The sequence below is a fragment of the Neofelis nebulosa genome, chromosome 17 (genome assembly GCF_028018385.1).
Source record: "Neofelis nebulosa isolate mNeoNeb1 chromosome 17, mNeoNeb1.pri, whole genome shotgun sequence".
Taxonomy (NCBI): domain Eukaryota; kingdom Metazoa; phylum Chordata; class Mammalia; order Carnivora; family Felidae; genus Neofelis; species Neofelis nebulosa.
In genome coordinates, this window is record NC_080798.1 from 48,675,926 (window position 1) to 48,703,525 (window position 27,600).

Consider the following 27,600-nt stretch of genomic DNA (forward strand, 5'->3'; position numbering starts at 1 on the left):
GGCCCTGGTAGCCCATCTCCTTCGTGACACATCATACTTGTCATTATGGCTCAGTGTCCAATTTCCTAGCTGGCTCTTAAACCCTTGAGGCCAGGGAGCACATCTGTCCTGTTACCTCTGGATCCCAGAGCCCATAGCACAGAGTAGGTCCTCAAAGGATGTTTTCTAATTTGTAACTGCTCCCTGCTGGGTATTTGTGGTGAGGGAGAATCATTTCATAACTGATTAAAGATTCTTTTCTGTCAGCTTCTTGGCACCTGTGAAATGGAAAGGTTCAAGATATAAATGTCACCTTGGATAGCAAAAAAAAAGACCAAAAAACACTCCACTTGCCCTTCAGATGGGCTTTCTCTGCAGACCCTCAGGAAAACATAAGACATTCAGTGGCTAAAGGTCACTTTTATCAGATATACCAACACTAACCTTTCTTTTCCAATTAGAATTCTCCTAAGCCTTACCATTAGTAAAAGAAACAAAGGATAAAAGAGGCTTTTCTTTTTCTTCTATTAGGGCAGCATGTGAGGACACCCAGACACTTTCAATATCCCTGCCTGTCACAACACACACATCAGCCATGTGAACACACACGTGCATACACACGTGTGTGTGTGCGTGACTTTGCAGGCAATTCTGACTGGGCCATCTAAAGCATCTCTCTTGTTTGAGCTTATTTTTTTTCCAAGTTGGCCCTCATGTCACATATAAGAACAAAGAAAGAAGTAAAATGGACAAGTATGCTAAAAAAGCACTCCCTAAGAGGAAAGCCAGTCATTGTCTCAGAAGCCAGCTCATCCATGGGAGTTCAGATGCGTGATTGGGTTCGAGACTGACTTTGGTAGATGACAGTCTAGGCTGTACACATGACATGAGGAAGCCACCAGCACTACCGGAATGTGCCCTTTCTTGGGTCTTTCTTTTCGACATGACTGCTCAGCTGGTCGAGAATGTGATGCTTCATGACATCTGTGTGAAAGGGGCACACAGGGCAGCCCGCACCTGAAGCGGCCCTTACCCTCTAAGAGGCCAGAGGGTGAGCCTGGTGGATACTAGTCCAGCCGGTATCTCTGCCCAGGCTCAGGGCCGCAAAGCTGAGGCGATGCTGGGACTTACAGCACGTGGCCAAGTGGTCTCCAAGGACAGCTTTGCCTTTTTGTTTCCAAATCTTATTATAGATAAATTGAATACAGGGGCCTAAGGGAGCCCAGCCCTGCAACAAAGGAGCATGTGTTGATCTCACATTGATTTTTCTGTGATGAGTGTCAGTTGTCCCACATTGTGATTGGAAGAAGAGGGTGGAAGGACTGGAGGGAAGGTAGAGGAAGCCTCATTTCTGGATGCTTCCATTTGTCTCTTCATCATTCTTTAATTTCTTTTGCCTCAAAAATGGAACTTTTTTTTTTTTCAGCAGTCAAAGGCTTTATGTGGGAACTAAGTTCTCGGGTGAGGTTCCGTGACTCAGGGAGAGAGAGAGAGAGGAGTCAGGGAAGTCGCCCCCAGGTGTGGTGCGGTGGGGTTTTTAAGCAGCAGCGGTCGGAACTTTTTTTTAATGTTTATTTATTTTTGAGAGGGGTGGGAAGGGGCAGAGAGAGAGGGATCTGAAGCGGGCTCTGTGCTGACCCAAGCCCAGCACACTTGGGGCTCGAGCTCACCAACCGCGAGATCATGACCTAAGCCTAAGTCAGACGCTCAACCGACTGAGCCACCAGGCTCATTGGAACTTTTTTTTTTTCTAAGACATGATATGTTAGTGGTAGTTGAGGTCCTGGGCTGTGGTGTTGGACATGGCTGGTTAGAATCCGGGCTCTGTCCTCCTGGCCACAGGATCCTGTGCTCTGGTTTATGAATAAATGCAGATAACATGGACACCTAAAAGAGCTGTCATGAGGATTAAATGAGATGTGTCTATAAAGTGCATGTCGCTGAGATAAAAAGGAAAATATGAAACTAGTGACTGTTTTTGGGTTTTCAGAGGGTTCCTTTGTCTCCGGCATTCCCTCATACCAAGTGCTGCTAAGTGAAACACTCCCTGGGACGCTAAAGTCTTGGCGCTATAGGTCCCTCAGACACCAGGTGAAGGTGCTTTCTGACAAGAGGTAGAAAATCCTTTCCTACGCCAGGCTGCATCCACCAAGGCTGAAGCTGGATGGCTGGGCACACCTCCTTGTCCTCCCCGCCCCTCCTCCCTACAGCCAGGTTCTTCAGTTTTCTTTAGAAAGGAAACCAGCTTTATTGATTGCATGGAGGCAGGCCCTGGGTATCCTTGCATCCAGCTGTCCCAAGCTGCTCAGTGTGCTGGCCAAGAGCCTGGCAGCCTGACCAAGAGGACTCTGAGGCAGCCTCCCGCTCAGCTGCCTGCCCCATGTGACCTTGGACTCCCCTACCTGCAGAGCTCTCGGTATGGTCCCTGTCATGTAATACATGCTCAGCGAATGCCAGGCTCTTACAGACATTCCTTTATGGAGAAAACTGAGAAGCCTAATGTTAATGTTCATTAATTAAATGTTAATACCAGGCCATGTCGGAGAAGAAGCATCCCAGGGGTGGCTCTGAGACATTTTCTCCCGAAATTGGTCTGAAGCCTGAAGTCTGAGGGTGGCAGGTGCTTCTCGCTGGCCTAAGCGTTGGTCCCTTCTGTAAATCTCCCTCTCTGTTCCCCACTGGCCCCGCAGGCCTCAGGAGGCTTTAAGTTCCTGCACTCACACATTTTTTTCTTTTTGCACCTCCCAGAGGAGTTTGGATAAGAGATAAAACCAAGCAAGCATGGAACCCTGGCACTAGAGGAAACGCAACTCTGGTGACAGAGAACAAGGCCCAGAGTGGGAACAGAAGCAGTGGGCACAAATGGCCTTGGGCACAATGGCGAGTCAGGCTCTAAGCCCCTCCAGGTCCCTGTCTTCCTTAACTCTCTCCTGTGTGTGTCTGAGCTAAAATGACGATTTCACAACCCAAACAATGAATCCAGTGGGAATGAGGGCCATCCCCCTCCCCCGTATTAGGTTTCTTATTACGTGACAAATCACCGTAAACTGGGTGGCTTAAAACAACGAGAATTTATTCTCTTCCAGTTCTGGAGGTCCAGAGTTTGAATCCACTTCCCTGGGCCTAAGTCAAGTGTGGACAAGGCCACACGCTCCCTCTACTCCCTCCAGAGGCTCTAGGGAAAATATAGGAAAGTCCCCATTCTTGCCTTTCTCAGCTTCTGGAGCTGCATTCCTGGCATGCCTTGGCTCCTGGCCCCTTCCTCCTTCCTCAAAGCCCACAGCATAGTGTCCTCCCATCTCTCTCTCCACTGAGATGGCCACATCCCCCTCTCCATTCTCTGCAGTAGTATCACTCTCTGCCGCCTTCTTGTAAGGACACTTGTGATCATATCATGGGTCTCACCCAGATGCAAAGCCCCCATCGCAAGACCTTAACTTACTCACATCTGCAAAGCCCCTTTGCTGTATAAGGAAACGTTCCCAGGCTGTGGGGCTTCAAACAGGGACATGTGGAGGATGCCCATCAGTCAACCAACCAGATGCCCTGACTCTGCCAGCACCACGTTCTCATGCTCTCTTCACTCTCTGCCAGGCCAGATTGGCTTTTTTAAAAGGTAAAATGGATTTTCAATACTGATGACTTTATAATACCATAAGGAAGTTTTGGTTTTAGTTTATAGCAAACATGACTCAAACTAACATATAAAAAAATAGAACGCACTGGCTCATGTAACAGAAAGTGTCTAGGTGTGGGTTTCAGGCACAGCTCGACCCAAGGTCAGGCAGTGTCACCTGTGCGTCGTATCTCCCCCACTGTCTCTTCGCTCTGTCCTCTGCTGTGTCGGCTCCATTCTCAGGCAGGTTCTGCACACACTGTTGCAAGATGACTTAGAAGCTCCAGCAGCTCCAGCTTTCATATGCCAGGTTCAAGTCCGGAGGAAAAAGGTAGAGGTTTTTCTCTGAATAAGCCCTGGCAAATGTTTGGCTACAGCTCACTGGCTCTGGTTGGTTCCCGTGTCCGTTCCTCCACTAAGGCCTGGGGAACCCAGTGCTGCCCCTGGACTAGGCTGAAAGTTAGAGATAGACTAATTGCCAGAGGGAAATGTAAGGCACCTGAGCAGAGAAAGGGAGCCTGGATCCCCGGTAGCACAGAGCAAAGATGCCCAGCACAATGGTAAGAACAGTGTGTTTCTATTACAAATCCCAAGCCAAAGACATGAGGATCTAATTATGAAATAGGCACCAGCTGCTTGGAAAGCTGTTTGAGAGACCTTACCAGTGCCCCAGGGACATGATAAGCTGATAGGACCCTCAGACATTGGAAAACAACTCATGATGAGACCTTTGCACCTATTCCCAGCACCGCCACCCTGTCACCATGGAGCGCAGGGCACCAGCTTCATGGGCACCTTCACATTTTCTCGTTCTGCAGCATTGATTTTTCACATGAAATATAACGTCCGCATCTTTGAAACGTTAGGATTAGACCACCAATACGGTGAACAAATCCACATCTTTACTATGAGAAAAACCGCTTTCAACAGCTTCCCAGAGCAAAATATGTCTGAAGTAGGAATTACCTCCTGTAGACAATGGTGTAAGGCCATATCTCCAATAAAGAGATAATATTAGGAGCATGAGAGAAAGATTCTGTAATTTTGACCATAAAAATAACCATAATTGTGTGCTTATCATGTGCCAGGCACAATTCTAACCCCATTATGTCTCTTAGCTCATGTCCTACAACAATCCTGTTAAGTATTAACATCTCCCCTTGAAACTGAGTCCACGCAACGGATCCAACCTGCCACGTGTGCGCTGACAGCAAAGCCCCTGCCTTAACCACTACCTTCTGCTGACATATGAAAGCGCACTTTTCTCTATATTTTATTACTGTATATCCATCTTTCATTTAAATGAGCCTTTTTTGAATACTCCATCCAAACATTGTGCTAGGTACTGTGGATACTGCAGAGATAAATGAGACCCTTCCCTGTCCCTACAAATTGATAAACCACTGGTGATGGCAGGTGGTCGTGGTCGTGGTTTAGTATTTGTGCAATTCATTCTTGCATGCTCTCATCCCCACTCACCATCCAAGACTCTGAAGGGACCTATGTGGGAAAACACGTGTGCTGAGAAGTGGAGAGGCATCTTGTGGGGCCCAGCCACCTCCCGGGGCTTCAGAAGCGAGGGCGCCAAACTCAGCTGGTTCTTCCTTCTCGTACTTCACAGTTTGCAACCAGAGAATCATTGCAGAACCTCACTTTAAAACCTTTTGCTTAGAATTTTTAACTGTTTGAAGGATACCATTTTGGCCTTTAAGAATCAGGTTGGCCCAAGCAAGAAGTAACAACAGAGCTTGACAGCAGTCAAGTTGGAGTGGCTGTTGGGTTTGCTTCTGGAGAAAGAATGGAAAGGAGAAACTGACGAGTGAGATCCCGAAAATGAGCTAAATGTATAAAGGTGCTGTCCCAAGGCCTGTGGTAACCTGAGAACTGCTGTGGTCGGTAGCCAGGTGGGAGGTATTTTAGAGGAGGACCGAATGGGACTTGCTGAGGGGCTGCATATGAGGGGGAAGAGAAGGGTATATCAAGGTCGGTGCCTGAATTTTCAGTTCAAGGAACTAGATAAGTGATAGTGCTGGTGGGTGAGAAGAGAAACAGTCCAGATTTGCTGGTAGAAGGAGAAAGAGGGTCTGGGTCTAGACAAGATTACAATAAAGCTCCGTGAATATTTGCCTTCCCGCCCTCCCTCCCCGGCCATAAAGCAAGAATCAATGTAGAAAATTAATTGGGCTCCTTCAGCACAACCTGGTGAGTAGCAGGTGCTGCGTGACACCAGGTCAACAACAGAAATAGTTTCCAGTAAACAGGACCTGAGGGATGGATTTTTTTTGAGTAACAGATTTGTGAATCTCTGTCATAGAAACTTAGCTCCTTACAATGCATTACGGCTGGCCCTTAGCCGCCTCTGTTCATTTAAGAACTTCTGGCAGGACTAGGGGATGGCAAACAGGAAGATGGAAATCTGAGTTCTTCTTGGTCCATTGACAACATGTAAGAAGTTTGGTGGATATGCGGTTTTGTCTTCCTCAGTCTACTCTTTTCACTTTGCAGATGAGGTGCTGGGGATATCAGGATAATGTGCTTTCTCATGTCAGCATTCTGTGATTCTAGGAGGACCAAGAAGGGGACTTTGAAGAGTAGGCAAAATTAGAGGACTCAGCAAGGAAGGCCGAGAAAGAAGAAAGTGGCCTCCTAAACCAAGAAAAGGGAATTTGTTTTTAAATGGCAGGGAAACAGTTCCACTTCCAGGAATAGGATGAGCTAAATTTATATATATATATAAATATATATATTTTTTAATATCGAGGTTATGAATATATATATATATATATTTTAATTTCGAGGTTATGAATGAGCTAACAGAAATTCCTACAGGTAAAGTTCCAAGGAACATTGAATGTTCATGTTAGTTTCCTATAATGTACTAGTTTGCTACTTTACCTCAGACTGGGAGGCTTAAACAACAGAAATTTTTTTTTTTTTTTTAAGTTCTGGAAGCTACAATCCTGAGATCAAAGGGTTGAAAGGGTTAGTTCCTTCTGTGGAGTATGAGGGAAGAATCTGTTCTAGGCCTTCTTCTTGGCTTGGAGATGACTGTCTTCTCCTTGTGGCTTTTCTTTGTACATGTCTGTGGCCAAATTTCCAAATTTTATAATAATAAAATGCATGTCGCATCACATCCATTATAAATACCACATTCTTAGTAAATTTGAAGCCCTTTGTGAAAGAGAACACTGTGAGGTCGGCCTCTAGCTGACCTGCTTATACTCCGTGCTGATGCCTCTAGAAGCCTCCGGGGCCTCCCTCATCAGGCTTTCCACAGCCCATCCATCTAGAGTCTTCTCTCCTGCTATGATGCGCCAGCTAATTTACCTGACCAGGGGGTCAGATTAGCCTCGGGGAATGATGGGAGGACTATGGCCATCTCTCAAGTCTAGGCTTCCAGAAACAAGTTCCTGCTTTTGTAGTGGACCTGAAAGAGATCATGGCCAATCCTTCGAAGGAGACCTTTGAAGAGGGTGGGCCTTTTGCTCTTTTCATATTTAATTTAAAGGTGATCACCTTTAAGGATCACCATTAAGGATCATATTGTCTCCTTCTGTTTGCAATGGGTCAGTACAATTTCATGAGATACCGTGTCTGTTATCCCATAGAAAAATGAACTGAGCTGTTTTTTCATTTCAATTTTGAGTGTTATGAAACTTTTCATCCTGCTTTTATGTTGTTACAGAAGAACTCTGGCTACCTTATTAGAGATTCATTCTTTTTAAGGCATCTTCCCAGTGCCTCCACTACCAGTGGAGGGCATCAGCCACGTTGATATTCAGTGTGAGCTAAGCTGGCTTCTAAAGAAATCAGTGGAAAGCATCAGTGCATATTTGAACCTAACCTGAGTTAGGGTTATGTCTGCTTGGTTCATTTAGTGATCTGATTCTTAAAAAGAGTCTATTTGATTTATCTGCGTTTTCATATTAATTAAAATCCCCCAAAGCTAGCTACATCTACTGAAGACCAGACATTAAAAGAAATTAACTTGAAAAAACCATCCTGTTTTGAAAGTATTTCTAAAGGACTTTGAAACTGATTGATTATAAGGGAGATTTCAGAGCCTATCTACCTGTTCAGCCTTTCGAAGAGTATGTAGCAGTGGGGACACCTTCTGGAGCTTTTATGGAAGTGGCCATTTCTCACAGAAAAGAGCAAGGAGATTCTGGACACATTCCTCCACTACGCACCTTGCAGCAAAACTCTTTGTGGGAAGTCACTTCGAGGCAAGGTCAACTGTGTCTTGCTTCTCCTTACCTTGATTACAATTGGGATGGATCCCTCATCGTCCAAAGGAAGGTTCTAGACAATACATTGTATGTTCTTTATTGTATGTTGTGGGTTCCAGTTACTTTTAAAATGAAAAAGCCTGCGAGTCACTGCCATGGGCACAGCACGGCAGAAGTAACCAAGGAGAAGCCCCTACTGATGAGGTAGAGTGTCCAGCAAAGCTGTTAAGATAGTGTTAGCTCTGGATCCAGGCTAACTGATCTCAGCCACTTACTTGCTTTCTGAGCTTCAGTTTTGTCACCTGAAGACTGAGGACCATCACAATACCTGCCTCGTTAAGCTGCCGTGAACATTTAGCTAGGCAGTCCTTATTAAGTGTTTAATATGGTACCTGGTAGAGAGGAAGTGCTGAGTAGTGTTGGCTGCAGTTACTTAATTAGGACATGTTTTAGTCTGTTTGGACTGCTGTAACCAAATAGCAGAGATTGGCCGGCTTACAAGCAGCACACATCCATCTCTCACACTTCCGGAGGCTGAGAAGTCCCAGATGATGGCACAGACAGACTTGGTGTCTGGTGAGAACTGCTTCGTGTTTCACAGATGGTGTGTTTTGCTGTGTGCTCACAGGTGGAAAGACCCAGCTAGTTGTCTGGGCTGTCCTTTAGAAGGTCACTAATCCCAGTCATGGGGGCTCAGCCCTCATGACCTGATCACCTCTCAAAGGTCCCTCCTCCTAATACCATCACCTTATGGGTTAGGATCCCAACATATGAAATCTGAAGGGACACAAACATTTGGACCGTAGCAGGGCTCTTGTTTTACCACTACTTTCCCTACCTTCTTGCCACCACCTTTTTAATCAATGGTTCTCAGCCTTGAAAGCACATTAGAATCATGTTGGAAGCTTTTAAATATCTTGATTCCAAGTAAATCAGAATCTCTGCAGCTGGGGCTCAGGCATCAGTTCTTAGAGTTCCATAGGTGATTCCAATGGACAGCTGCAGGGGAACCACTATTCTAGAAGCTCCAATTGCAAATTCTTTCGATAAAAATATGATTTCACCCCCTGAGTTCTGAGTAACTTGAGTTTCAGCTTCTCAGTTATGTTCCACCAACTTTTCCCTTAGCACAGGTGACAGGTTCGAATCCTTCTGGGACATAATAAAGTCACAGGGCTAAGCCAAGCTGTCTTTCATTATGGGTATGTGTCTGCGGTTTGCTTCCCTTTCTCCTGTGGCAGAACTGGAACGATCTGGCAGGGAATGCACTGAGCCAGCCCCCATCTGTCATTTGCTTCCCAGTGTGGGAGGTTCAGCAAGTGTAAGACCACACAGCCAGGCAATAGATAAGGAAAGGTGCCTGGGACTTTGTGCCCAAAGGGGCTTGCCTACTTTTAAGTTGAGGTAAAGCAATGATTATAATCTGCTCCATTTAGAAATAGAAAACAGGGGCTGATCTAATCTGGAGCAGGTTTGTGAGGAGTGGAGTAAGAGGAAGGGAGTGAGGGAGGCAGGGAGGGAATTCATCTGAAGTCCAACAAGGAAAGTGTTTGCCACCAGCCCCAGCACAAGAGCAGCTCACCTGCACTGGACATTTACCATGACCTAGGCTCCCTGCTGGGTCTTTTCCATGTATTAAGCCTCAATCAGATGAGGAGGGCTCTATCACTAACACAATACCCAGGTCACATAGTGTGTGAATGGGGAAGCCAGAGTTCAAACCCAGGCCGTCTGACCCCTTGGCCTTGAACCGAACCATTGTGCACTCTGCAGGTCTTGCTGTTGGAGCATTTGTATCCTGAATCGTACCCACTCCTGTGTCTCTGACTCTGATCCACTGGCCTCTGAGTCCTTGAAGCAAGATTTGGCTTTCTTATCTTTGGAATCATAGAATGCTGCAGTGGTCTCCCTAGAAACAGAGCCTGAGATGGTGATTCTTGGGCAGGTGATTTATTGAGATGGAGTTCTCGGTGGGGGGGAAACTGGAAGAGAGTAAGAAAAATGAGATAGGGCAAGGGGGGAAACGAGGAGATCTGTCTGAGCCCATGGGGAGCTCTAGAGTATTAATTGCCTGAGAGTTTGTCCCGCTCAGAGTCCTCACCCTCATCTAGCCATCCTGGCTTGCTGTTCACACACTATGGGAGGGAGGGCACCACCTCCTGGGGAGCTCAGGGCAGGGGAGGCAACTGACAAGGAGCCAGCTGGAGAAAGATGCAACCAACACCCACAGCAGCCAGTGAGGGGTGCGTCATCCTGGTGAAGGAGATCTAAACAGTGTGTGCCAACAGCAACTGCTACGGTCGATAATTTAAACATATAAAACAGCGTAAGAGCCAAACAAAACACACCTTTTTCCCCCAGCCAGTGGTGGTTTTCACCCTTTGTATGGACACTCCCGGATTCCAGGTCCAACAAATCATTGATTTAGAAGTCATTGTATGTCTACTGTGAGGCTGTCCTCACCCCCAGAGACCTCACGGCAGCAGGTGGCCAGCATACACCATTCCATCTCCAAATATCATCTGAACCAAGCACAAAATCTTAACCGAAACACAAGCATGTTGGGGGGCGGCGGTGGGTTATTATGATGCAGCCCTACTTCCAGGGAAGGGAGAACAGCAAATAAGCCTGGTGGACTTTTTAAATTTGCAACACAAAAAAAAGTGTATTGATCCTAACTCACCCAGGAGTGGAAAATAAAACATGAAGAGGGGAGTTGCTGAGCCCAAACCAGTGTGGCTGATGGACGGTGTGTGGCATTCATGTGATCTGTCACAGCTAAAGGCAGGGTTTCTCTCCTGGGTCCTCCAGCGATTCTGATATGGGTAGCTCTGGAACCGGAGCAGTATTGCTTTTCCTTATTTGCTACCTACTCTCTTTTAAAAATAACTGATTCTAATCCTGTTTGGGTCAGCATAATGGGAAAGCCATCATCTGTTCCTGAGGCTAAAATGAAATCTGATCGAAAAATAAAACTGCCAACATTCTATTTCAATTGTTTGGAACAGGTTTTTTTTTTTTTTTTAATGATAAATTAAAGCTTTCATTATGACAGAGGTTTCACTGTCCCCTGTGGCTGAGTCTGTTAGCAGTGGGGCTGCCTTCCCAGTATCCTTTGTTTCCAGAGACCTCTCACTTCCACTTGTCCAGGTATCATTATCACCTGAGGTGTTGTTTTTCCTCAGGTCTACAGACACACTGCCACTTTGAATTTTTCCTTTACAGATATTCCCATATGCTTTTTTTTTTTTCTGTTGAGCACAACATCCCAGGGGTGTGCAAATGTTGGATGAGAGAGTGCTATTGTGTGGGGCAACTCTGGCAGAGTCTCCCCAGGCATCTCTGCTGACCTGGGGTGATTTAATGAGTGCCTTGAATCATCCTCTGCTGATCCACACTGTCCCTAGCTGGTGCGGCTGAGTGATAGCCTCATATTAATTATCAGCTCCAGTCCTTAGCCAAATTGTTGCCATTGCTACCCACCATGGGTCTGAAAGCTGGCTGCATATTGGAATCACCTGGTAAGGCTGTGAAAAACCTAATTCCTGGGCCTTCTCTGAGTCCTGCCAAATCAGAATTTACCCAAGAATGGGGTTCAGGAACTTTTATTTTAATGTGCTTCCCAGCACCCAGCCCAACCTGGGTCCTCAGCCCAGAATGATGTGGTTTCATTCTAAGGTAATGTCATCTGGAGACATCTGTCCTGGAATAAGCCAAATGGAGGCTGATGCAAGAAACTGACTCTTAAAAGCTGAGAACAAACTGAGGGTTGATGGGGGGTGGGAGGGAGGGGAGGGCGGGTGATGGTCATTGAGGAGGGCACCTGTTGGGATGAGCACCGGGTGTTGTATGGAAACCAATTTGACAATAAATTTCACATTAAAAAAAAAAAAGAAAGTGAAAAGAGCTTTTGCACTCTTCTCCCGAGATCTTAGGGAATGGGATCCGCGGGGGGTGGAGGTGGAGGTGCGGTGTAAACTCTGACTGCCCCGTGGTTGTTTTTTCTTTCTTTCTTTTTTTTTTTTGTAATGCAAGTGCGTGACTTAAGTTTTGCTTGCCGAGTCATCCGTGTCAAAGAGGCACTTTGCCAGCCATACAACTAGATAAGGAGCCGGACCACCTGGCGCACTGAGATTCCTTCGATGTAGAAATCTTGGTTGATTTCAATAACTGACCATTTGGGCCACTTGTCTCTTCTCTTCCCTGCACTTGAAATTCCTACTCTTATGTTTTAAGTTCACCAGTACAGAGTGAGCCTAAGAAATCCTAGCTCTCCACCCTCCACCCCAATAAAAGCAACACCTAGGCCCACACTGTCTTTCTATCCACGATGTCCCTGTGTGGCCCCAGGTGTGCTGTGTAGTTTTCAGTTCCTGTAACTAATAACCTTTTATTTTCTCAAAGTTTCCTGATGGTTGCTGCTGAAGGGCATCTTCCAATCATAATAAGAACTACAAGGGCTGGTCCCACCACAACACTGGTTATTGATAGGCTGAGAGTAGCACAAAACACACAAAATAGTCCAGTTACCTGTGTGCTGTTTACCTGTTCTCACGCAACCATCCATGCGTGCATCCATCTATCCATCTGTCCATTCAGTCAGACACATATTGAGCTCATGCTCTGTGTAGAAGACCCTCAGCAACGAGGGCTATGAAGAAGGAACCTCTTGGTCCCGCCCTCCAAGTGCTCACAGTTCTATAGTGAGGTGTCAGCCCAGTGTTTTCCCAAGGGGAAATTGAACTGCTCTCTCTTCTTAAAAAGAGCAGTCAGGGCTCAGCTCAGAGCCCTCACCAGGTGAGAAAATAATAATGTTGATTTTTCTAAACATGGTGGATAAAACTGGGTTTTAATTTATAGCAATGATACATGATTTTCCCTTAAAATAAGCCTATTAGTCAACGTCATGCTTGAATGGTTCAAACTTAAAATTTAAAAGACTGAATACCGAGTGTGCATGAGGTTGTGGGCCTTCTTGAGCTCTCACCTTCACTGTGAAGATAGTGTTAAATGGAGTAAAACCACTTTGGAAGACTGTGTGGCAGTATCCTATAATTTTAAACATACATGTACCATATAACCAAGCGGTTCTTTTCCCAGGAATTGGCTCAGGAGGAATGAAAACATACATCTAAGTAAAAACTTGTACACAAATATTCTTAGCAACCGTATTCATAATATTAAAAGCTGGAAACAGCCGCATTGCCCACCAACAAGATGGATAAACACATTAGTCATCCATACTATGGAATACTGCTCAGTTATTAAAAAAAGAAAAGATCAGACTACTTAGTGCTCCTTGAAATAACATAAATGAATCTAAAAACATTATGCTGAGCAAAAGAAGTTAGACTCAAGAGTACATATTTATGATTCCATTTGTAAGAAACCGTGGACATATCTAATCCATGGTAACATAAGGCAAAGGAATGTTTGTCTGGTACCCTAGTCCTGGCTCTGCTTTCTGTTTGGTTACCTGAACCCAGGATCCCTGGTCATTCATTCACGCATTCATAACCATGCCTGAGTACCTACTGCAGGCCAGGCACTGTATTAGATGCCATATTAGGTACAGGTCCTCAGGGAGCTCATGGTCTAGCAGGGACAGGAAAAATAAGTGTGAAGTGGAAGCCCAGGGGCTGTAGGCACTCAGAGGAGAGTCACTGGACCCAGACTGGGAGACAGTGGTGAGGAAACTTTTTAGGAGAAAGTGAAACCTAAGATTTGAACAAGGTAAGTCTAAGGGGTGGTGTAGGGCAGGTCCTTCTAGCCCCGCCTGTCTAGGATTTATTTGGAGCTTAGCCATAGAAACTGAGAGCCCACTGAGCACCGATTTGCAAAAGCTGATGTGTGCCTCCATCCACCCTGCTTTTGTAGGTTTGTGCCACAGCCAAGGAAGCCCACCAGTGCCCCCCTGTCCCAGGTGGAATCCATCCCAGTGACCTCAGCTTCTGCCAGCTCTCCAGCAATGCCAGTAACAGAGTCCCCTGAGATGGAGCTAAATGGTTTTGTTAAGTAAGTGCAAATGCAAGGCTAGAATGGATTTTTTAAAATAACATTTTTTTTCTCTACCCTGACTTACATTCTCAAGCACATCCCTTATTTATTCATCCAGCAGCTCACTGGTCAACAGTTTAGTGAGTGACTTCTGTGTGTGAGGCCCTGGACTGTGCAGGTGGAATAGAGTTGAAAAGCATCTCTACTTTCAGGAGGTCATAGCCTCCTGACTCCTGGAGGACTAAGCCCTTCCTATCACATAACCTTCTCCATCTGTCCAGAGTCAGCAGCCAGGGTCAGGTCAAGGGTAGCAAGCAGAAAAGGATATGGCAGTTGGCCAAACAGTGTATCCTCACGATAAAGTGCTCCAGTAAATAATAAACCTTAACATTGAGCACTGGAGACACAGAAAATTGTCTGAAGCATTGCTAGAGCTTCCCAGAACTTTTTGTAATTTGGACATGGGCTTGGTAAGCCAGGAAAGAAGGGTTGGAGTCTGTGGAAAATTGACTAGCCTGATGCCCTATACTCCATGTTTGGGGACAGGGAGTAACAGAGCACTGACCAGCTGACCTCGTGAAAAAAGCATGCTTTGAGTGAGAACCCCACTTATCCTTTGGGGTACAGTAGAGGGAGAGAGGAAGATGAAGTGATGATGTAGCTGAAGGCTGTGTCAGGATGGTTGCCAAATGAGTGATTCTCCACATTTTGTTCAACTCCCCAGGACTATCCTCATGGATGAAGATGTCAGGCCTGAAGAAGGACAATACAAAAAAGCACAAGCGCCCATCATGATCATCTCCGATGTACGGTTTTCTCTCCATGGGATGGGTTAGCAAGCCGAGGGTCCTTCCTGTAAAACAAAAACAGAGCCAGGAGCAGTGACAAGTGCAAGGCTGGGGATTGGGTGGGATGAGGCTGTGGAACTTTATCCACATCACTTCCCAACCAAACACCCATAGAGCTAACACCCCAGTGAGAGCCAGACATCTCAGCACATAGATTTTTCTCTATAATGAAGAAGCCAGTTACCTCTAAACCTTGGCATTCTTCCCAGCCCCCAGATAGAGGCTACAAAAGGAGAAAGATTTCTCTCCGTAATTCCATAGTAAAAACAAAGGGGAAATCAAGGGAGTTTAAAAATTCATACCCTTAAATTCTTCTTCTAGAAGGATGGCCTAAGGAAATCATTGGAGATAAAAAAATTTATGTACAAAGATGTTTGTCACAACACTTTAGAAATAGAATAAAAATTGGAAAAATAGGGGCGCCTGGGTGGCTCAGTCGGTTAGGCGTCCGACTTCGGCTCAGGTCGTGATCTCGCAGTCCGTGAGTTCGAGCCCCACGTCAGGCTCTGTGCTGACAGCTCAGAGCCTGGAGCCTGTTTCCGATTCTGTGTCTCCCTCTCTCTCTGACCCTCCCCCGTTCATGCTGTCTCTCCCTGTCTCAAAAATAAATAAACGTTAAAAAAATTAAAAAAAAAAAAAATTGGAAAAATAAATTACTGCATATCCATGACCATATACAGTCTTTTAAAATACAGTTTGACTCAGTAGTGGCAGAGCAGGGGGTAAGCAAGCATTTTTATATTTTGTAGGTAGGGTTATGAATTCACATCGCCTCTGTGGCATATAATTTGGGGAGTATATCAGAATTTAATGCACATTTCCACTGCTAGGATACTATTCTCCAGATCTGCCTTTACATGTGCATAGACATGGAACTCTCCTTGGACACTGCAGCTTTGTTGGTAAAAGCAAGAAAAATTGGAAACAACTTGACTCCACCAATAGGAGACTGACTTGTGTTTGCACAAGGCAATACTATAAAATCTTTTCTTAAAAAATGAGGAAGTTCTCTAACACTGACTTAAAGCAATCTCTGGTATATTAAGTAAAAAAAAATGTTCTATATTTTTAATTTTATTTTAATCCAGTATAGCTAATATGCAGTATTATATTAGTTTTGGCTCTACAATATAGTGGTTCAACAAGTCTGAATATTACTTAGGGCTCATCACAGTAAGTGCACTCTTAATCCCTACGCCCTGTTTCACCCATATCCCCACCCACCTCTCCCCTGGTAACCATGTTTGTCCTCTGTACTTAAGAGTCTGGTTTTGGTTTGTCTCTTCTTTTAATTTGTTCATTTGCTTTGTTTCTTAAATTCCACGTATGAGTGAGATCATATGGTGTTTGTCATCCTCTGACTGACTTATCTCACTTAGCATTATACTCTCTAGGTCCATTCATGTTGTTGCAAATGGCAAGATTTCATTCTTTTTTATGGCTGAATATTCTATTGTATGTATATACCACCTCTTCTTTACCCATTCATCTATCAGTGGACACTTGGGCTGCTTCCATAATTTGGCTATTGTAAATAATGCTGCAATAAAAATATGAGGTGCGTATATCCTTTCAAATTAGTGTTTTCATATTGTTTGGGTAAACACCCAGTAGTGAAATCACTAGATTATATGGTATTCTATTTTTAATTTTTTGAGGAACCTCCACACTGTCTTCCACAGTGTCTGCACAATTTTGCATTCCCAACAACAGTGTATGAAGGTTCCTTTTTCTCCACATCCTCGCCAACACTTGTGGCTGATTCTGTTTTTTATTTTAGCCATTCTGACAGGTGTGAGGGGATACCTCATTGTGGTTTTGATCTGCATAATTGGTGTTGAGCATCTTTTTGTGTATCTGTTGGCTACATGTTCTATTTTTTAAAAGTATTTTAGATAATGCTTGTGAAGAATATTTATGGAAATGTAGCACTCCTATAACAGATCAGAATACAAGTACATACCCTTATATAAACACATTGTACACACACATACATATGTGTGTGTGTGTGTGTGTGTGTGTGTGTAGTATAAGTAATTTATTTGTATTTCTCTCTTTGAAGTTTTCTATATTTTCCAATTTTTTTTAGAATATATGTATGTATATAAAATACCTTTAAATGTTAATTTTCTTTTTCTATTTTCAAAGAGGTTTGTCATAGAAGAGTCAAGAATACAGAAAACTGAAAGCAAAAATCCTTACAATGCCACCATTTATGAAAAAGAGCCACTGAGGGGTGCCTGGGTGGCTCAGTTGGTAAAGTGTCTGACTTCAGCTCAGGTCATGATCTCACAGTTCATGAGTTTGAGCCCCGTGTTGGACTCTGTACTGACAGCTCAGAGCCTGGAACCTGCTTTGGATTCTGTGTCTCCCTCTCTCTCTGACCCTCCCCCACTTGTGCTCGCTTGCTCTCTCTCTCTCTCTCAAAAATTAATAAACATTAAAAAATTTTTTTAATTAAAAAAAATAAGAAAAAGAGCCACTGAAATTTTAGCAAACAACCTCCCAGTAACTCTATTTGCATACACAAATCTCTGAATGAATTTACACACGCTTGTACCTTTAGGTGTGATACATGGGCATATGTCATTTTACATAAATGGAACTGCTTTTTCACTCAGTAATATGTTGCGCATATGATTCCTGATCCCTAAATATACATATACTGCATCATCCTCCATGGACAGAGGACCCACACACACTCCATTTATTTATTTATTTAAGTTTATGTATTTATTTTGATAGAGACAGAGACAGAGACAGAGTGCGTGGGGGAGGGGCAGAGAGAGAAAGGGAGAGAGAGAAAATCCCAAGCAGGCTCCGCACCACCAGCATGGAGCCCAACGCAGGGCTTGAACTCACAAAACCACGAGACTATGACCTGAGCCGAAACCAAGAGTCAGACACTTAATCAACTAAGCCACCCAGGCGCTCCCCACACATACTCCATTTAAAATAATCCCCTATTGTTAAGTTTCTCAGGATCCACATAAGAGTGAAAACATGTGGATCCTGAGAAATTTAACAGAAGACCATGGGGGAGAGGAAGAAAAAAAAAAGGTTAGGGAGGGAGCCAAAACATAAGAGACTCTTAAAAACTGAGAACAAACTGAAGGTTGATGGGGGGGTGGGAGGGTGGGGAGGGTGGGTGATGGGTATTGAGGAAGGCACCTGTTGGGATGAGCACTGGGTGTTGTATGGAAACCAATTTGACAACAAATTTCATATTAAAAATAAATAAATAAATAACCTTTAAAATATAAAAAATAAAACTTTAACAAAAAGATAAAGTAAAATAAAATAATCCCCTATTGATAGGCATTTAGTTTGCTTCCAAAGTTTTGCTACTGTAAGTAATGCTGCAGGAAACATCCTTGTACATATATTTTGGGCATTTGTCCAGTTCTCTCCATAAGAAAAAAAATGTACTATTTTTTAAGGTATAGACAACATACATCAGTTTTCTGTCACTGGTGGGGAGGAGCACATTGATGAACCGTTGTGAATGCTTACTAGCTTTTCCTCATGCCTCTGATTTCTAGGGATTAAGTTTTAACTCTGCTGAAACTGAAAGAATAAACCCAAACCAGAGCCAGGTGGAGTTTCAGGAACCCCCATGGAGCTTTGAACGGGAAGAAATGCTTCCCATTGGGGTAGAAGAAGTAAGTAAGACCTCATGGGCCCTAAAGTCAGATGATACTAACTCTTCTCACTGAGCACCTGCCCCAAGTTAGAAATCTAAATCCTGCCGGGCCAGTCTTCCCCCGGCATTACCATGAGGTATGTCCAGGGTTCTGGGCTAGGCACCTTTCATGGAGTCAAACAAGTTAAAGTCAGGAATTAATCTGTAAGCTGACTGGAGTTTAACCTACCCTCTGTAGGCCCTTCATCCTGATTGATGCTCTCCTACAGAATGACTTTCTCTGCAGGTGTTTGATATCCTGCCCCTATATGGAGTGCTGAAGCCGCATAGTAGCCACCAGATATCGTTCACCTTCTACGGACACTGTGACATCATTGCACAGGCTAAAGCCCTGTGTGAAGTAGAAGGAGGGCCCACCTATGAGATCATGCTGAGAGGAGAGGCATCCCTGGTCAACTACTCCTTTGACACCAAGGATATTAACTATGGATTACAGGTATTGCCGACCACAGGGAGATTTCCTGGTTTTGCCTTAAACATCGCACATAGTCCTGTGCGCTAACCTGTCCTAGAGCCCCAGATCATCACTGTCTCAGCACTACCCCTAACCTTGATCCCTGATCCGCTTCCCTAACCCTAATCATCCCACTGCCAACTGTTTGCCAGACTTCTTCACTTGCTTTTCTGTCTCCTGAAATTCAGCATGTTAGACACTAAAACTTGCATCTTCCATCTCAATCCAGAAGCCCATACCAACCTCTCCGTTTCTTCAATAGCGCTACCACCTTCTCTGTCCCTTGAGTTTACAGTCTCCAAGCATTTTCCACTACACGCTTCCCTTTGCCTCCCCATATCCTGCAAGCATCCAGGTTAGCGAATTCATCAAGCGGGATCCCTCTGTGTTGATTTTCCCTTCCCATGGCCACTGCAGTTGTCACACCACAGGGGTTCATCAAGCCATTACTAAGATATTACAGCAATTCTTCTGAAACCATAATGTGCATACAAATCACCTGAGAATCTTGTTCCAGTGCAGATTCTGATTCAGTAGGTCCTGGGTGGAGCCTCAGAATCTGCGTTTCTCCCAAGCTCCCAGGTGATGCCAAGGACTCCACGGAAGCAAGGGGTTACACCGCATTCAGGGCTTTGGCCACTAACCCATCTAAACAGCATTGCCGCATAGATTTTCCCCAAATTGCATTTTCATCCTATCAACCCTCAACAATTAGCCCCAGCAGCATTTAGGAAGCAACTTCGTATTGAGAAAAGAGCATGGTTTTGCTGTCAGAAACACTGGGATGGTATCCCAGTTTTACTTCCTACTGACTATGTAGCATATCACCTGACATCTCCAAGCCTCAGTACCCCTCATCTATCAGCTAGGAATGGGGTAGCAGTACCTAGCTCACCAGGTGCTTGTGGTTATTAAAGTGCCGGGTCAATACTGTGCATGGGTCAGAGAAGGCCTCCAATCATGAGTCCCTTTCTCTGTCATCCATTGGATCAGAACCAAGCTCCTCCACCTGGGTGAGGGGATCCTAAGCCCCTCTATTAACTTAACTGATGTCCCTTACACATTAAATTTGGTTTCTCTTAGTTTCTCACTGTAGGCCATTCATCCATTTGTGGCCAAACTGGTTTACCCACTGACCCTAATACATCCCAGTGCTTCTTGCCTCAATACTTCCTTTTATATAATCCCTCTCATCCTCCACTCTGCCAACCCCAAATCTACACATACTGTAAGATTCAGTTCGGTTCTATCCTTTAGTTATCTTTTTCTTACCTTGCATTCTCTTGGCATTTAAATATATTCTTTGCCATAATATAATGCACATTCTAATTTTTGATTTGGAATAATTATTGATTCTATGTCTGTACATCTTCTTTTCCCAATTAGATTTTGTGTTATGTACTCAGAACCGTATCTCTACCAGATTTTAATTGAAGTCAGACTGCCGTTGTATAGCTACTGCATGGATAATTATCGAATTGTGTGTGTGCATGTGTGTTTATAGGTTAAAAATTGTGCCTAAAAGCAAATTCACCCAACACCTTTTGAGACTTTGTCCACTGAGTTGACCAAATACAATTCCCTTTCATTCCTTATCTCCAGGGTCTTCTGTTTTGGGTCAGCTCAGAGTGTATTCTTTGAAGCAGCCAGTCCTTGCCCTATCTTATCCTAAGAACCCCTGAAGTGGCCTTATTTTGTGGTTATTGGGCCTGCTGTTCAGCTGCTGAATTGTGTCAGTAAAATCTCAGGAAAAAGAACATGTCTTGCCTACTGCTCCCATGTCTCTCCATATGAATGCAAAAATTTTAATTCTAGACTCAAATCTTATCCAAAAAATAAACAAATAAACTTTGGCATAGGAAAGCTTAATTTTGAGATCCTCTGTCATGAGTTCTTTGTGGTGAAGAAACTGAGGTGCAGAGAGTTAGAACACCCCACACACGGCTCTACTAACTTAAACTAGTTGCTAGAAGAGCTAACAAAGAGCCAGGTTTCTGGCGTCCAGTGCTCCTCCAGCACCAGAGGGCACATTTTGATGCTACTGAAATGTGGATTGGATTGGCCAGTGTCTACACCAGGAAAGGTGAAATCTGTGTGTGTGAAGTGTATTTGTCCACCCGCCTTTCCCAGGATGATAGCAGCATCCCAAAGGGTAGCTGATAGCTGTCACTCTTCTTCTCCTCTCAAGCTGTTTGACCACGTCACAGAGAATGAAATCACGCTGAAGAACACTGGGAAAGTTGGCTTTGAGTTCAAGGTTCTGACTGACCCCCTGTCTTCGCCAGACAACCTTCTGCCTGGAGTGCCCCTAATCATGCCCATCTCAGTAAGTGGCCATGTGACAGTGGTAGGAGGGACCCAAGTTCAAACCTGCAAGCTATAGCCCTATGGCACATGATATTACACTAAACATTCATTGTCAGGATTATGGGTGTGATTTTTTTAACTAAAGATAGTTATCATAAACCTAATAATAATAATAATAATAAATCCAAGCACTTTACTCATTTATTAATCAAGTATTAATTGAATCCTGCATTAGCCAGGCACCATACAAGGTACCAGGGGCTCCAGTGTGAACAAGACAATATAGCCCCATGGATTTTTTTTCACAATTATAAGAATGGTTTATGGGGCGCCTGGGTGGCTCGGTTGGTTAAGCGTCCGACTTCGGCTCAGGTCATGATCTCATGGTCCGTGAGTTCGAGCCCTGCGTCGGGCTCTGTGCTGACTGCTCAGAGCCTGGAGCCTGTTTCAGATTCTGTGTCTCCCTCTCTCTCTGCCCCTCCCCTGTTCACGCTCTGTCTCTCTCTGTCTCAAAAATAAACGTTAAAAAAATTAAAAAAAAAAAAAAAAGAATGGTTTATTTCCACTTCTGTCATCACACTTCCCTTCTAAGTCCTTGAAGCCAAGGGCCTCTTCTCCACTTGCTTTTATTGATCCCTTTTTAAAATACAGTTTTATTACACATGTATGTATCCTTAAACAAAGTGCTTTTAGTTTATTAATTTATGAAAACTTTTAAGCACCTACCATGACCAGGCATTTTTCTAGCACTGAGGATAGCATAGCATAGTAAACAAAACAAATATACTTGATCCCAAAACTTGGAAAGTTTCTTTTATGGGATTTTATTTTATCTTGAGTTTTATGAAAATGGCATCAGTAATGTAATTTTGTGCATTTTGCTTTTTTCATCCAGTATCGTGTTTCTAAGAATAGTGCACATTGTCACATGTAGCTATAGTTCATTTATTTTCATTATCAAATAATATCCCTTCTATAACTATATTGAAAGCAATTTTTCTTTTTCCTGTCAAAGCATTTGGGATTTTTTCTCGCTAAAATTTGCTGTTAGAAACAATCCTGCTACAAATATTCTTGTACCTGCCTCCTGATGTACAAATGGAAGCATTTTTCTTAGGGAATTTTCCTAGGAGTGAAATTTCTGGGTCATGGACTATGCAGATATTCAATTTGATAAGAGTGCTAAAACGTTTTTCACAGTGTTTTTTCCCCATTGGTATTCCCAACAGATGTAAACATACTCTCACTGAAATTTAGTAAATTTTGTTAATATGTGTTTTAAAAATTTTTTATTATAATCCTAGTTTCATTTCCCTGGTCACTTATGAGGATTAGTACCTTTTACTGCATTTATTTGCCATTCATATTTCCTCTTTTATGAAATACCTGTTCACATACCCTACCTATTTTTTATTGGTTACTTGTCATTTTCTCATAGCTTCATAAGATGAATCTTGGGTGAGGGGTGTGAATAGAAAATGATCAGCATAAGAGGCCAGTGGGACTATCTAGTCCATTAAATCTCCAGAAGCAGGAGTCCATTGTAAATATTAACATTCCGGTCTTTCTGCTATGTAGGGTTTTATCAGTGCACATAAAGAGCAGGTATTGAAGGTTTACTACTTACCTGGAGTACCTGAGATCTTTCAAAGGAGTTTCCAGATACAGATTGCCCACCTGGACCCAGAAAACATCACTCTGCGTGGTGAGGGAATCTTTCCCCGAATCAGCCTCGATCTCCCCAGGAAACTTCAAGGTAATACTACCTACTATAGTATTTTTCCACTGGGGAACAAAAGGTACATTTTAGCTTTGCTTATTTGAAGGCTGATTGGTACTCACATGATTTGTTTGGTACTCACTAAGTTCCTGTGTCATTCCTCATTTCTTAAAAAACAAAAAACCAAAAAAACAAATTCGAGTTGAAATTGATTTGGTGACCTGTATTTAATGAGACAGGATGTGGTCCATAGAAGTCCCAAATTAAGACCCCTGGCCAATTTTGCCATCACTGAATTACATATAGAGAGATCAGAAAGTTGCACTTCCAGAGGCCTTTTCCTCCGGCACACATTTCTTCCAGCTATAATCTCTCCCTGAATTGTCCCTACCATGGCACACTCACAGATGACCGCTGAGAGGCAAAGGCTGATCTTACTCCAAGGAGTAGCATTTGCAAAATATAAACTGTACACAAAGGCAACCAAGGTTCAGACCCCTTCCTTATTTTGGCATTACACAGTTTGGGGGCTAATTCAGACTTTAATTAGTTGTCTGCGCACATGCTTAGCCAAGGTTTTTCTGGTAATATCTGGTCCCTGGAGCCATCCCTCTGTATCAGAAGACTTCTATCTTGGCAAATCCCCAAGCTCAGCTGAGCAGCTCTCTTGGCCATGGACTCTCTGGCTCTTTCTTCCTGACATGGGATATAGAACAGAGGGTTAAGACAAAGGTCTCACTCTTCTTTGTAACTCCTTTGAGCTCCTTGAAATCTGCGTTCCACAGACAGCTTCAGACTAAGCCTTCACACTGAGCCTTTCCTCCACCCCTGATCCCCAAAGTCACTGGCTCACCTACTGATGATAATTATTTACATCCTAATTGCTCCCTGAAACTACAACACAAATATTAGTGAATCTAACACCATGTTACACTCTACCATCTAGGGTTCCAACCAGCCAGAAGTTAGTCCAGCTCTCAAAGTCTTTGCCACTTGGTTGAAAACCAGGGGCCCTGCTGGCAGTAAATATGTTTGGCCAGCAGAGGGCTTTCGAAGAATTGAGATCTGAATACTGTTAGTTCTGAATACTATCCGTTGGGTCTCCTGTGCTCCCGTTCATCACAAGTACAGTGCTTCCTATGGCTCCATAGTAGGCACTTTATTTCTCTGCCTACCTCGTCCCTCTAGCATTCGAATTTGCACTGGCTTACTGGTGAACATGAGTGTCTGAAATCTTTCCCCTCATTGCCTGCATCCCTGATTTGGGGGACTGGAGCTTGTTTAGTTACAGTTAGAGTTGCAGATATAGTCCTTTGCTTACTGAGATTTAACAAAAATGAGAAGTCACTTAAAGGATGACCGGCCGTGTGGGCATGTCCAGCACAGAGGGGGCTCCCAGGTCATGCAGCATTCAGTACTAGAGCCAGGAAAGCATCGAGGAAGCCGCGATCTGGTTGATCACCCAATGCGTGACTTAGGATGTTGCTGCCATCAAGTTCTTGTGAACCAGCTGTTAGCTCCCTAAAGCATAATCTCATTAAACTCAGTGGGGTCTCTGCTACAAATTGAACTCAGTCACAAACTATGTCACCCTCTGAGGCAGAGAAAACATGACAGGTAAAGCACCAAAAAGTTCACTTCCCTTCTGACTTTATGGACCCTGAGCTGACAGTCTGTGTTTTAGGCATGATTCATATATTTTTTTTTTTTAACATTTTTTATTTATTTTTGGGACAGAGAGAGACAGAGCATGAACGGGGGAGGGGCAGAGAGAGAGGGAGACACAGAATCGGAAACAGGCTCCAGGCTCCGAGCCATCAGCCCAGAGCCTGACGCGGGGCTCGAACTCACGGACCGCGAGATCGTGACCTGGCTGAAGTCGGACGCTTAACCGACTGCGCCACCCAGGCGCCCCATGATTCATATATTTTTAACCATCCTGATTTCTTTCTCCTTCCAATCCCACAGGAAATGAAAAGTATGAAACCTTCTTGAATCAGGCCAGAAAAAACCTAGAAAAAGAGTACAACAACTATGAGACACTTGACCACTTAGAGATAACTGAGGAATTGTCCGAGGATGAATCTTCTGAGGTAAGATTAGCTTCACCCTGCACAGAATGAATGTGGGAGGAGAATGGTAGGTACAAAGACCCAGGGGCAGGAAGGTCATGGTCTCTCTGAGGAACAGAAAGGAGAAGAAGCTATAGCTAGAGCAAAGAAGGGGGAGAGGTAAGGAGCCCCCTAATGAACCTATCAAAGGGTTTTGAGCTTTATTCTGAGGGCAACAGCAAGTTAGTGAAGTGTTTCAAGTGGGGCCTGGGGTAATCAGAATTGCATCTTTAAAAAATCTCTCTGGCTGCCTTGTGAAGCCCTGAGAAGCTCTCAGGGGTGTGGGTTGTGGTCTGTGTGTGTGTGTGTGTGTGTGTGTGTGTGTGTAATAAGGATAGATGTGCTGAGATGTGCTCAGTTTTTAAAAGCTGATGGAGTAACTCTAGATGAGAGATGGCGGTGTTGTCAACAAGAGTGATAACACAGGAGGTGGAAAGAATCGAGTAGTTTCAAGAAATACTCCGGAGTTGGAATGGTCAGTGATTAGGGATTGGTTGGATGTGGGGGTGGGGCAGAGGTGACCCCTACCTCAAGTGTCTTGCTTGACGGACAAAGTAAGGAGGAGGAGAAGTGAGATGGGAAACTCAGGAGGAAGAGCAAGTTTGAGGGGAGAGGAGGAAGGGATCTGAGTTCCGATGGTTTGTTATTACATCTGAGATTTCTGAGCATCATCCAAGTGAGGTTCCCATGGGGAGCTGGCCCCATGGGCTAGAGAGCTGAGGAGAGAGGCTGGAGAAAGTGCTGTGAGTCACCAGATGGCCATTGTGATCACAGGGAATGGTGAGATTCCCTGGGAAGTGTCCCGAGTGAGCAGGGTAGATTCAGAATAGAACCCTCTGGTCGCCAACAGCTAAGTGGGGGAGGGGGCAGCCAAAGAGGTTCAGCATGGTGCCTCCAAGGTGGAAGCCAAGCCAACAGTTGGTCTCTTGAGGCAGAGCAGCCCAGCTTGTAAATAAAGTCGGCCCTCCCCCAGTGGGAAGTGAAAGCAAAATCCCAAAATCCTCCTTCACCCCTCCCTGATATTCTTCTCTTAATAGTCCATTCTTGACCATAAAGCCTGCTTTCTCCCTGTGCTCATCTTTATTTTATTTTATTTTACTTTATTTTATTTTATTTTTTTAATATATGAAATTTATTGTCAAATTGGTTTCCATACAACACCCAGTGCTCATCCCAAAAGATGCCCTCTACAATACCCATCACCCACCCTCCCCTCCCTCCCACCCCCCCCATCAACCCTCAGTTTGTTCTCAGGTTTTAAGAGTCTCTTATGCTTTGGCTCTCTCCCACTATAACCTCTTTTTTTTTCCTTCCCCTCCCCCATGGGCTTCTGTTAAGTTTCTCAGGATCCACATAAGAGTGAAAACATATGGTATCTTTCTCTGTATGGCTTATTTCACTTGGCATAACACTCTCCAGTTCCATCCATGTTGCTACAAAGGGCCATATTTCATTCTTTCTCATTGCCACGTTGTACTCCATTGTGTATATAAACCACAATTCCTTTATCCATTCATCAGTTGATGGACATTTAGGCTCTTTCCATAATTTGGCTATTGTTGAGAGTGCTGCTATAAACATTGGGGTACAAGTGCCCCTATGCATCAGTACTCCTGTATCCCTTGGGTAAATTCCTAGCAGTGCTATTGCTGGGTCATAGGGTAGGTCTATTTTTAATTTTTTGAGGAACCTCCACACTGTTTTCCAGAGCGGCTGTACCAGTTTGCATTCCCACCAACAGTGCAAGAGGGTTCCCATTTCTCCACATCCCCACCAGCATCTATAGTCTCCTGATTTGTTCATTTTAGCCACTCTGACTGGCGTGAGGTGATATCTGAGTGTGGTTTTGATTTGTATTTCCCTGATGAGGAGCGATGTTGAGCATCTTTTCATGTGCCTGTTGGCCATCCGGATGTCTTCTTTAGAGAAGTGTCTATTCATGTTTTCTGCCCATTTCTTCACGGGATTATTTGGTTTTTGGGTGTGGAGTTTGGTGAGCTCTTTATAGATTTTGGATACTAGCCCTTTGTCCGATATGTCATTTGCAAGTATCTTTTCCCATTCCGTGGGTTGCCTTTTAGTTTTGTTGATTGTTTCCTTGGCTGTGCAGAAGCTTTTTATCTTCATGAGGTCCCAATAGTTCATTTTGCTTTTAATTCCCTTGCCTTTGGAGATGTGTCAAGTAAGAAATAGCTGCAGCTGAGGTCAGAGAGGTTTCTCCCTGCTTTCTCCTCTAGGGTTTTGATGGTTTCCTGTCTCACATTCAGGTCCTTTATCCATTTTGAGTTTGTTTTTGTGAATGATATAAGAAAGTGGTCTAGTTTCTTCCTTCTGCCTGTGGCTGTCCAGATCTCCCAGCACCATTTGTTAAAGAGACTGTCTTTTTTCCATTGGATATTCTTTCCTGGTTTATCAAAGATTAGTTGGCCATACTTTTGTGGGTCTAATTCTGTGGTTTCTATTCTATTCCATTGGTCTATGTGTCTGTTTTTGTGCCAATACCATGCTGTCTTGATGATTACAACTTTGTAGTAGAGGCTAAAGTCTGGGATTGTGATGCCTCCCGCTTTGATCTTCTTCAAAATTACCTTGGCTATTCGGGGCCTTTTGTGGTTCCATACAAATTTTAGGATTGC

General features: G+C 44.0%; 1 protein-coding gene across 12 annotated transcripts in view; it reads left to right on the forward strand.

Annotated features, from left to right (window-relative positions):
* HYDIN (HYDIN axonemal central pair apparatus protein) overlaps positions 1–27,600 on the forward strand; it is a 439,740-nt gene that overhangs the window by 281,247 nt on the left and 130,893 nt on the right. For all 12 annotated transcript variants that reach the window (XR_009256078.1, XR_009256079.1, XR_009256080.1 and 9 more), the window contains 7 exons: positions 13,702–13,839; positions 14,546–14,627; positions 18,212–18,331; positions 18,599–18,808; positions 21,015–21,152; positions 22,712–22,889; positions 24,822–24,946. Coding sequence is in view for 9 of the 12 variants with exons in the window: in XM_058708213.1 (XP_058564196.1) it covers positions 13,702–13,839; positions 14,546–14,627; positions 18,212–18,331; positions 18,599–18,808; positions 21,015–21,152; positions 22,712–22,889; positions 24,822–24,946 (991 nt within the window). In the remaining 3 variants the exon portion in view is untranslated. The remainder of the gene's footprint in view (positions 1–13,701; positions 13,840–14,545; positions 14,628–18,211; positions 18,332–18,598; positions 18,809–21,014; positions 21,153–22,711; positions 22,890–24,821; positions 24,947–27,600) is intronic.